The following is an 11,999-nucleotide window of genomic DNA, read 5'->3' as shown; positions in this document are numbered from 1 at the left end:
GTTAGATCTTGCTTATATGAAGAAAATAATTGCATAGTCCCTAATCCATTTTATTCTGATATTTTAAAGTTTGAATTATTTCATCCTCGGTGTGGGATCCTTTGATTTTAAATACAGAACTGCTAGTCAGCCAACTGAGCAAAAAAATTAAAGTCGGGATTAGAAGAAGAAATTCTAAACTCAAAAAGTACAAAAAGAGGGCAAGATGCAACGTTTTAAATGTGACTATCAATAGGGACTCTGATTTTATGTCACTGGAGAAATAAAACTAAATATTTATTCCTTATTTTAGTTTTTAAAATACTCCAGTAGTGGGGATTAAACTAGAAAACTTGGTGATAACTGAAAATAAATGACATTTATTTGCTATTTGTATTCTAATTTAGGGATATAAGCTACATGTTAGCCCATGGCACTTTACTCGTTATTTTCTGTATATAAGCAGATCACATTCTTGAGCATCATCAAAATCTTGCTTTTCTTTGATAATTATATACGTACATTACACCTTCAACCCTTATTTTACCTAATTTGAACAATATAGTGTTAAAACAATATAGTGGTCAAGGGCCTTCTAGAGTCACAAGAAGTCCTATAAGAATGTGCATGCCAAAACCCAAATGTGAGTATGTGTTCTGAATGTATGCAAATTTAATGTAAATACAAGCGCAAAGTGCCCAATTTTCCTCTCTTTCATTAGCTTTACTACACCACTGGAACGCCACTGACTTCATAAGTTACTCCTGATTTATCCTGATGAAAGAGAACTGCAAACAAAGTACAAGTCTCTACACTGGCCTTTTACTGTGAATGAAAGTGCAAGAAAGGTTACTAAGCTGACACTGACCACACTTCAGCAGGAACTTTTTTTGAAACAGTGTACAAAACCTTTATTCACCAATAAGTTAAAGTGCTTTCATAAATAGATGTTTAGTCTTTTGTACGCTGTTTAAGAGCATAAAGCTTTCAGTAAAAGCTTCATTTATTCCTCAGACTCTGATCCTTCCTCATCTTGACTGATTTGGAAGTAGCGCAGCTCATATGTCTCCTTATCAGATGCGACCACACGAAGCCAGTCACGAAGATTGTTCTTCTTGAGATATTTCTTTGTGAGGTATTTCAGATACCTTTAAAAAAAGTAACTATCAATTAACATTCTCTCATAAGACTTCTTATTGCTGTCTTCTGTGTGACAATCAGGATTCAATTTTATGAATGTAACCAATACAAAAATTGCAGTTTTTAGTAGACACTGAATATTTCAAAAGGTCACCATGCCTAACACGCCTGTTCAGAAACTAAAATAGATTACATGTATATTAATTACTTCATATGCAGAATTTCATTCCTGAAGTATCAAATGTTTGCAGTATGCTATACTTCACTATCACACTGTGCTATGGCAGTGAAGACAGTGATGTCAAAGCACTAGAAACTGACACTGGCACACTTAGTTTAGTATTCTCCCCATCCTAAAAGCTTATCTACACACACACACAAACTGTAATCCTTAACTGTTAAGGGGGTACAATCCCCCACAAATTCCCCAGTGTGGATACAATATAAAGGTGCTTATTCTGATACAGCAGGCGTAGTCAACCTATGGTATGCGTGCCAAAGGTGGCACATGACCTGATTTTCAGTGGCACTCACACTCCCCGGGTCCTGGCCACCGGGCCGGGGGGGCTCTTCATTTTAATTTAATTTTAAATGAAGCTTCTTAAACATTTTAAAAACCCTATTTACTTTGCATACAATAGTTTAGTTATATATTATAGACTTATAGAAAGAGACCTTCTAAAAACATTAAAATGTATTACTGGCACATGAAACCTTAAATTAGAGTGAATAAATGAAGACTCGGCACACCACTTCTGAAAGTTTGCTGACCCCTGTGATACAGCATATTCCCCTAAATTATGGAGAATAAGCTAACCCCGTATAAGGCAACTATATCAAACACCATGACTATGTCTACGCAAGCCTTTTTGTCAGTCGGGTGCGGTTTAATTATACCGCTTGCTGGGGTGGTTTAATTATGCCAATGGGAGAGCTCTCTCCCGTCAGCATAGAGTGACTACATGGGAGACCTTACAGGGGCACAGCTGTGCCTCTGTAAAGTTTGTAGTGTCGACATAGCCTCAGTTCACACAAGGAGTATACTGATTTAATTATTTCTGTACAAAAACACATCACATGGCTAAGCATAAGTTAAATTGATATAAAAACTGTGTGTAGGCCTGGCTTAAGTCACTAATATTTACATGTTAAGAAAATTAGCTATTACACTATTTTACACTAGATCATATCAGAATTAAATTATATCCTGTCCATCTAATCATAATTCAGAATCAATTGAACCATAATATGTATAAATGGACAAGCAAATCAACAACCACCTTATAGATAAAAACTATGCCCACCTTTTAGAGAACTGCTTCTCAGATATGACTGTGATCTTGTTCTTAAAGCGTTCAATGTGAACTACGTTCCCCAGGTTTCCAGTTTTTCCATTGACCTTAACCTTCTCCTTTAGGAACTGTTCCTATTTCAATAAAAGAGGAAAAAAGAACACTAGGGAATGGTGCCCTAGGTATGCACTAGGGAAGGGACCCTAGCCAGATAGCACGTGTGAAAAATCCAAATGTACTGTATATGTTATGTACATATCACAGTAAAATCTTGCTGTAAGCAACTGAAACAACCTCTAACAATCTTCAACACTTTTAATGTAATTAATAAAATTTCTTCTCTATAAAAGATGTTCCATACTTTTGATTGAAAATTCAAGCCTTTTTAACAAACATTTAAAAGATAAAACTATACTGATAATTTACATTTGTAAACTTATAATTAATATACTTTGTCAACTGGGGAGGGGAGGGACAGCTCAGTGGCTTGAGCATTGGCCTGCTAAACCCAGGGTTGTGAGTTCAATCCTTGAGGGGTCCACTTAGAGCTCTGGGGCAAAAATCAGTACTTGGTCCTGCTAATGAAGGCAGGGGGCTGGATTCGATGACCTTTCAAGGTCCCTTCCAGTTCTAGGAGAGAGGTTATCTCCAATTATTAAAAAAAAATTAAATTAAATTAAGCTGTGGTCTGATCTCCATATATACTTAAACATATTATAAAGTTGTTCATTAAGAATATGAATAATAAAGCTACTTACAAAATTTCCAGAATCAAATATTCCATCTTCTACAGGATGGGTTAGGTCAAGGCTAAACTTCCAAGCTGATTTTTTTGACTTTCTGTCTTTTTGCTTTAAAAATAAGTCAACTAGTTATTACGTATCACTCCCTCCCACACACTTTAAAAAAAACAAAACAAAAAGCAAAACCCTACTACTACCAGGGACATCTGCATGAAAACAGAATCCTGTTTGTTAGTTTATTTATACTATCATTAAATGGACTCATTCACTGTCTCTTGCAAGGAGTAGGCCACATAATTGCCTGACACCTCCTGGACAAAGAGCTGATTACATTGGCTTCTAAAGTCTGGGCTAAACTTATACATTTTATTGCATTGTTATGTCAGACAGGGAGTTTCATGTTTTACTGAAACAACGGGAGTTCGGTGGCACCTTAAAGACTAACAGATTTATTTGCCCAAATAAATCTGTTAGTCTCTAAAGTGCCACCAAACTCCTTGTTGTTTCTGTGGATACAGACTAACATAACTATGCTGGTAAAAGCCCTACTGTAGTTGCAGTTTCACCTGTGTAAATGCACTTTAACTAGTATAGCTCATGCCAGCCCAAGTACTTTTATACAAATATAAGAGTTTAACTATACTGGTGTAATTATACTAGCAAAGCCTTCTTGTTGTAGGCCTTAGTTTCTTATTCTATAGATCATATCAGTTATAGGACTTCTCATTACCAGACTACTTACTATAAGTACTGAAAACTCTTACCAAATTAGCATTAAAGTCAACTTGGCCAACTCCCAAAATGGACAGACAGTACAGCAACAAAACACGCTCAGAGGATGGAGACTTTAGGCACCCATGTTTGAAAATGCTAACCAAAAAAGATGACGCCATGGAAGATTTTCAGAAGTACTGAGCACCCCCAGCTCCATTCAAATGAATAGGACCAGGGAGTCTTCAGCACCTCTGAAAAAAAAGCGGGCCACTTGTACTAAGGTGCTTCAATATGGATTTATGTGCCTAGCTAAGCACTCATGTCTGAAAATAGCCTGCGCACACAGCAGTCAATGCATAGCTGAGATTTCACAGGGTCCGAGTCACGCTACTGAAAGACTCAGTTTGAACGGGCTGTGCATTTACATGGTGCCTTTCACCTCAAGAAGACAACGCACTTTGCTAGGCTAATAACCACCTCGGCAAGGCAGTGAGGCGTTAGCTCGACTTTGGGGAAACTGAGGCACGGGCGCAGTTAAGAGTTTAGCCCACGGTTATCGCGCGAGCTCTGCAGTCCTGGGTTCTACACCCATGGGCTACCCGCTTTATAACCCCCCAGCCACGGCCCTTGTCCCCCCGCCCTCAGTGTTTCGCCTCGGGACAGTGTCAGCCTTAACGCAAGGGGGCAGGACCTGTCCGGCTGCACTGAAGCGGGACCAAGGCCCACGGGAGCCATCAACCACCCCGGCCCGCAGGGACAGGCTGGCGCAGACCCGCCCCTCCCCTTGAAGGGAGCCGGCGGCCAGCAGGGGCCGGCGCAGCGGTACCGGGCTTGCCTAACCCTCCCGCAGCCGCCGGGGGACCACGCGCCCGTCCCGCTCACTCACCGGCGCCATCTCACCAGCGCTCAAGCCTCTCAAAAGGCGGAAGCCGCCGCCGCGCGGGGTTTTTATCAGTATCGTGGTGTGATGTCATCACGCAGGAGCGTGCGGCGCAAAGGAGAGAGACGCGACCGAATGTGGCGTGGCTGTTGCGTCACAGCCTGCGAGGGGGCGGGGCGTGGGCAGTCCTCGGGGTCTATCGCGGTGCGCTCCCTTGGCTGTGCCATGCTGCGCTAGGGGGGAGGGGAGAGTTGCGTTCCTGCTTGTTTGTGTCCCATAGAACAGGAGCAGGGGTGAGAGGTTGGGGATTGCTGGGGTTTTTTTGCAACTTTCAAGAAACACGATTAAAGCAACAACAGCAAAACAAACCCCAGGATTGCACCAGAAATGCTTACGTGCCAAAGCGTTAAAAATGAAGGGAAGAAAAGGCTTTTCAAAAAGGAAAAAATATTTGAACTATTAAGGCAAATCTCTCCAACCTAAAACAAAACCTTGGGGCAGTTTTTCAAAATGTTATTTAAGGGTCCCACGCCTGCAATAAGCTTTGCCCAGGTGTACCCCTAAAGCCAGGCAGAGCTCTGTGCAGGACTGGGGTCTACGTTGCTGAAGGGGGGAGGAATCATCGGCACCCATGCTTGTGCCCTCTGCCCTGCAACTGCAAATTGTATTGACTGAAAATGTTGAAGCAGTCCCACTTTGAGCCAGCACTGACATTGATTTTCTTGGCCCAGGCAAACTATGGGCCTTACCATGCATTAGGCTATGTTAACACAAACCCTAGCACCTTTACAGCAATCCCATTGATTTCAATGAGACTCCACAAAGGTAGAGGGCTTTGTGGTGTTAGCAGCTCCTATGCAGCGCTCACTCTACAAATCATTTTCCTGGACTGTATGCCTTTGGCAGCCAGCATAACACTCTCAATAAACTATAATGACAGGTCTAATCCTGAAAACTTCTACTCCTTGAAGTGGTGAAACTTTTTCTTTCTCATGCTCAACTCCCCAGAACCATCTTTCACACTCGTTGTAACATATAGTCACCCTCTTGCTGACAAATCCATGCAAAGTGATGACTTGCTGTCAATACAAAAGGTTTAAGATCAAAGTAATGAGTGAGTCAGGACATCAGCACAGTGGGAACATAAGGACAATTGGCAATAGAAAACAGAACAAGAAGGCAGAAGGTGAGACAGAGACACACAACTAGAAATGGGGGAGGCTGTGGAATGACAAAATATGGAAATTCAGTCAACTTTGCCATAGGTTGGTGTTCCCCTTACATGGTGGTAGAAGAGATCATGCCTGCATACAGGGATCAGAAAATCTGTATCAGTTTCAAATACATTAGCACTAAGGGACTGTTGCAGCAGGACAAAGGGCCATTGGACCACACTTAGGCTGGGAACAACCCCTATATGGTCACAAAGTGGCAACACAAATTCCCCATTTCTCTATATATCATAAGATATTTCTAAATATCATAATATTCCAGGAACCTGACTCTGTATGTCACTCTGGAGCTTAGAATTAACTGTAGTCAGTGTGAAGCAATGGAACCAGCTACAAGCATGGTTGAGAGCTCTTCTTAGAGTATCACCAGGTTCAATCATTACCAGGTTTTGTGGTCTGTCACTGTCCAACCCTTAAGGTCTTAGACATTTTTTACTTTACGCAAACATAACTTTATGAATTACTCCTGTGACAGGCTAGTGACAGGCTAGTACAGGCTTTCAGCTACTAAAAGTTAATGTCTGCATCAGGGGTTGGCCACCTTTCAGAAGTGGTGTGCCGAGTCTTCATTTATTCACTCTGATTTAAGTTTAGCAGGACAGTAATACATTTTTACAAGGTCTCTTTCTATAAGCCTATAATATATAAGTAAACTATTGTTGTATGCAAAGTAAATAAGTTTTTTAAAATGTTTAAAAAGCTTCATTTAAAATTAAAATGCAGAGCCCCCCAGACCAGTGGCCAGGATCTGGGCTTTGTGAGTGCCACTGAAAATCAGCTCTCATGCCGCCCTTGGCACACATGCCTAGGTTGCCTACCCCTGGTCTACATGTTGCTTTAAATTATTCCTCATTTTTACACACTGTAATGACAGGAGCCCACCCCTGATCCCCAACAGTTCTTTCCTGGCCCCACAAAAGTCAGGATTATATCTTGATTGCTGCTGTATCTTTATGTTCCTTCCCACCAAGTCCAAGTTTCCCCTCCATTCACCTCTGAATGGCCACTAAGTTTAGTTTCTTCCTGCGCCTCCCAATGTACTAGAAAATTGTCCTTTTATTATCCTTCCAACTTCCTCCTTCATAATTATGATCTGGAAAAACCTGTTGGCAATATTTGGGACAGCATATATCAAGTGGCTATAGTGATGGGTTATCCCTCCACTCCAGGGTGCCACCTGATATACTAGGGTACCACTGAGCCCACCTGTTCCATCAGCCTGGGCTCTCATACCTTATCCTGCTGAGCCAGGCCCTCAAGCCTCCTCCAGCACACACAGGTAGGGACACACCCAGTACTCAAGTGCACACCCATCTCTAAAGTGCAAACCCAAAATATCATCTTGCGCTGCACAGAGAACCGTACAGCATAAGTGAGTGAAATTCGCTCCCTCCCTCAATGTAGAGAAAGATATGCCCAGCTTTTTGCCTCCCCTCCCCAGTTATGAATTCCACAAACTGGTTTTAGAGAAAACAAAAAAGTTTATTAGCTACAAAAGATATAGATTTTAAGTGATTATAAGGGATAGCACAGATAAAAGCAGATTACCCAGCAAAATAAACAAAAACTTAATTAAGCTTAAGATACTAAAAAACTGGTTACAAGTAGTAGTTTCTCACCCTAAATGTTGTTTTAGGCAGATTGCAGAGGTTCTTGTAGGCAAGATGCTCTTGCTTGCAGCTTAAAACTCCACATACTTTTTCACAGGCCAGGCACCTTCCCAGCCTGGGCTCAGTCCTCCCCCACCTTTGCTTCTTAGCGCTGGTCTACACTACGGGGTAAAATCGATTTTAGATACGCAATTTCAACTACGTGAATAACGTAGCTGAAGTCGAATATCTAAAATCGATTTACTCACCCGTCCTCACCGCGCGGGATCGATGTCCGCGGCTCGCCATGTCGATTCCGGAACTCCGTTGGGGTTGGTGGAGTTCCGGAATGGATATAAGCATGCTCAGGGATCGATATATCCCGTCTAGATTAGACGCGATATATCGATCCCCGAGCAATCGATTTTAACGCGCCAATACGGCGCGTAGTCTAGACGTGGCCTTAGATATTTCCAGCAGTCACCTTGGGCGGGGATTCAGTGAAGAACCAACCCTGATTAAGTCACTACCCTGCCTTATATAGGTTTTACATATGGCGGGAACCCTTTATTTCTCAGTGTGGTTCCCTGGTTTCCCCCTGTCCCCCTGGAAAAATACTGGTGTTCTATCATGGAGTCCAGTACCACGTGACAGGATCACATGACCCTGCAGTGTCAAAGCAGCCATGAGTCAAAAGTTTATTTACAGTGTCCACAGGAAGGCTTTCCAGGAAGGTGATAAACATCTTCTAAGATATATTGTTCTCTATAATGGCTCATCCAGACTGATTGCATTCTATCTGTTGGGCATTCCCCAGGCGTAAACCCACTTGTAATTGATACATAGTCAATGTTCTTGACTACAGATACAGAAATGATACATGCATACAAATAGAATAATCATAGTCAGTAAATCATAACCTTTCCAGTGATACCTCACATACCTTATATTGCACAAAACATATCACAGTTATGCTGTAATCATACTATAACAATATTTCTATTAAAAATATGGGGTGATGTCACAGCTGTACAGCCAGATTTGTAAAAAGAAACAGCCTATTGTCACTGCTATGCCTATGCCCACATGTACATCAGCTGAGGCATCCTCATCAAATGCTGGGGGCCTGATTCTCAGCGCACCTAATGAGCAAGACAGCTGAAGCTGGCTCACTTATGCACCTACACAATTCTTAGAATAATAGACTCAGAACTCAAAGAAAAACACCACACAACAAAACGATTTGTGTAACTACTGCCACAGTTCAGTACTGCATCTGTATGTCCCCTCTGTGGTCCCTTGAGGCTGTAGGCTCCCAGCTCCTCAACCATCATGTGACTTGGGTAGAGATATGAGCCTCTGGCCCTCCTGTCTAGGATTTTTTCCCAATGGTGTTATTTTTCTAGAGGTGTTACAACTGGAATGAATTTGCCTAATTATCCACCATTACTCTGAGTTCCTAGAGGAGCAGTGGTCACCTTCCCCCATAGAATTACATACGATCCCTGACCTGCAATGATACATTAACTTAATACAGTCTGAGCTCCCAAAGACAGTGCAGGAAACTGCCGTATCTGTCATACATACACAAGAGGCAGCAAGTACTTCACAACTTGAAAGTTCATTTTGAGTCCTCATCAATGACCACAAAATTTCACATAGGGTGGTGAGAGATTCTATACAATTTCATGTCTAAAAGCCAAGTGACTATATGATAGCCATATGACCAATTTAAAAATAAGTAATACCAGATACAGTCATTACAGTCTCTGTGGTGTAACTAACACTTAAAATGTGTACAAGAGTTAGTGCCACATATTTTTTTTCTATTTAGAAACATAAAACATATCCACACATAGGCTCCAAGCACACTATTAATTTAAAAAAGGAAGTCTTACTTGTGAATTTTCATTCAAGCACAAGACATCTTCTCCATGGTTAGGGCACTCATCCAGGCAGTGGTGGACCTGCAGTCAATTCCCTGCGACTCAGGCAAATGGGAATTTGCACTCACAGCTCCCATATCCTGCGTGAGTGTTCTAACCACAGGGCTACTGGATATAGGTTGCACCTCATTTTTTCTTGAGAAAAGACTGACCTGCTTTAGGCACCTAACTTCAAGAGAGGGTTCATGGCAGTGAATCTGAAGGGTAGAAAGGCACCTCCCTTTAGCCCATAGTTGGTGCTTAAGTCATTTGAGGGGTGGGGCTTAGACTCTACCTTTCTCCTCAGCATTTTCTACTGGCTAACTTGGGCAACTCCCCATGTAACATGCTTCCTTTTTTAAGCACCTCACTCTCCTGAGGCATTGTATAGGGAGCTCTGATGCATAACTTGGGGATGTAAATTCCATTTGGTGGCAGGGGGCTGAAAAGTTAAGTGCTGCAGTGCCTAAATCCCTCTTATGAATCCCACACTGATGTGCCTAAATTACATGGGCTTTCAATAGGACAATATGCTTGAAAATTTTAGCCCAAGTTGTGTTGAGTTAATCCATTGAGATTTATACAATAAGTTTAATACACAATTTCTATGCCTATGGTGAGCTATGACAGTCAGTTGTATCTTCAAAACAATAAGAAACATAAGCAGGCCCATCAAGAGAAATTTGGGGCCCTAGTACATCATGTTCAGTGGAGCCCCCCCCTCCTCACATTTCACTTTATTTACGTTGACATTTTGAGGCTCCCCCTGTGCTCAAGGGCCCAGTACAATTGCCTCTCCCTCTCATCAGCTCTCAGTACAGGACTCACTTAAGAGAGGAAGTTGCATAGTCCCAATTCACACTGAAAGCATTATGAACATGTCAGAAATTAGCAGAGTGCTATCAATTTCCCTTGCCAGCAAAGTGAGTCTAGGAGCATCTTTACAATCTTGCTGTCTGTGCTGGAACAGCTCAGAGAACTTGGAAAAGAATGTTCTAGATTTCTAGAAACTGATAACGAGGGTGGTGGTGATGGTCAATGAGCATGTAGACAAGGGTGATCCACTGGACAGTGTACCTCTTAAGCAAAGTAAACGGTCCTGGGATAAAAAGGAAGGCCCTCTCATGGATCAGACCTAGATTTAAAAAGATAGGAAACAAAGGGTAGGAACAGCCAGCCAGTTTTCAGACTACAGAGATAAATAATGGTGTCCCCCATGGGTCTGTACTGGGAGCAGTAGTAAGGTTGTCAATTTTGGTTAGCTATATTCCTGGAGATTTCATCACATGACAATCTTTAATTAAAGATTAATTTTAAGGCTGGAGACTCCAGGCCAGTCCTGGAGGAGTGGCAGCCCTAACCAGTATTATTCAATATATTCCTAAATGATCTGGAAAAAAGGGTAAACAGTGAGGTGGCAAAATTTGCAGATGATACAGAACTACCAAAGATAGTTAAATCCAATGCACACTTCGAAGAGTTACAAAGGGATCTCACAAAACTGGGTGACTGGGCAACAAAATGACAGATGAAATTGAATTTTGATAAATGTAAAGTAATGCATGTTGGAAAACCTAATCCCAACTGTCCATATAAAAGGATAGGGTCTAAATTAGCTCTTACTACTCAAGAAAGATCTACGTCAGTGTGGATAGCTCTCTCTCCAAAAATATCCCCTCAATGTGCAGCAGCAGTCAAAAAAGCTAAACAGAAGGTTGGGAATCACTAAGAAAGAGATCGATAATAAGACAATATATTACCTCTATATACATCCATGATACACCCACATCTTGAATACTCCACGCAGAGTATTCACCCCCTCTCAAGAAAAAGATATATTGGAATTGGAAATGGAAAAAGACAACAAAAATGATGAGGGGTATGGAACAGCTTCCATGTGAGGAGAGATTAATACTACTTATGCCTGGGCTACACTAGAAGGGGGGTTTGAACTAAGATACTTTAGCTACGCTATTTGCGTAGCTGAAGTCGAAGTTGCATATCTTAGTTCGACTTACCTGGCCATCCTCACGGTGGCAAGTTGGCTGCCACAGCTCCCCCACTGACTCCACTTACACCTCCTGCTGAGGTGGAGTACAGGCATTGATTAGCCAATCGATTTATCACATCCAGAGAAGACACGATAAATCAATCCCCAATACACTGAACACTACCTGCCAATCCAGCAGCTAGTATAGATGTGCCCTGGGACTTTTCAGGTTGGAAGAGACAAGTAAGGGGGTATAGGATAGAGATCTATGAAATCATGCCTTGTGTGGAGAAAATGTGTTATCAACCCTTTATTAATAGGCAGCAAGTTTAAAACAAAAAAAAAGAATTTCTTCATACTATGCACAGTCAACCTTTGGAACTCTTTGCTAGAGGATGTTGTGAAGGCCAAGACTATAACAAGACTCAAAAAAAACAACTAGATAAGTTCATGGATGATAGGTCCCTCAATTGCTATTAGCCAGGCTGGTAGTCCTAGCCTGTTTGCCAGAAGCC

The 11,999-nt window shown here is 41.8% G+C and overlaps 1 protein-coding gene across 2 annotated transcripts; it reads right to left on the bottom strand.

Moving 5' to 3' along the window:
- Positions 1-864: 864 nt before the first annotated feature.
- Positions 865-4,827, bottom strand: RPL22L1 (ribosomal protein L22 like 1). Of its 2 annotated transcripts, none has more exons than XM_032783684.2 (4): positions 4,755-4,827; positions 3,170-3,262; positions 2,424-2,545; positions 865-1,127 (listed from the first exon to the last, which is right to left on the bottom strand). In XM_032783684.2, the coding sequence occupies exons 1-4, from the start codon at positions 4,761-4,763 to the stop codon at positions 983-985; spliced, it is 369 nt and encodes a 122-aa protein (XP_032639575.1). In that variant the 5' UTR covers positions 4,764-4,827; the 3' UTR covers positions 865-982. The 2 variants fall into 2 exon arrangements, with proteins under 2 accessions (XP_032639575.1, XP_074924505.1); XM_075068404.1 differs by lacking the exon at positions 4,755-4,827 and adding an exon at positions 3,919-4,147.
- Between the last annotated feature and the right edge of the window lie 7,172 nt (positions 4,828-11,999).

Source organism: Chelonoidis abingdonii, chromosome 8 (assembly GCF_003597395.2).
Source record: "Chelonoidis abingdonii isolate Lonesome George chromosome 8, CheloAbing_2.0, whole genome shotgun sequence".
Lineage (NCBI taxonomy): Eukaryota > Metazoa > Chordata > Testudines > Testudinidae > Chelonoidis > Chelonoidis abingdonii.
This window is presented reverse-complemented; position numbering and strand designations above follow the sequence as displayed.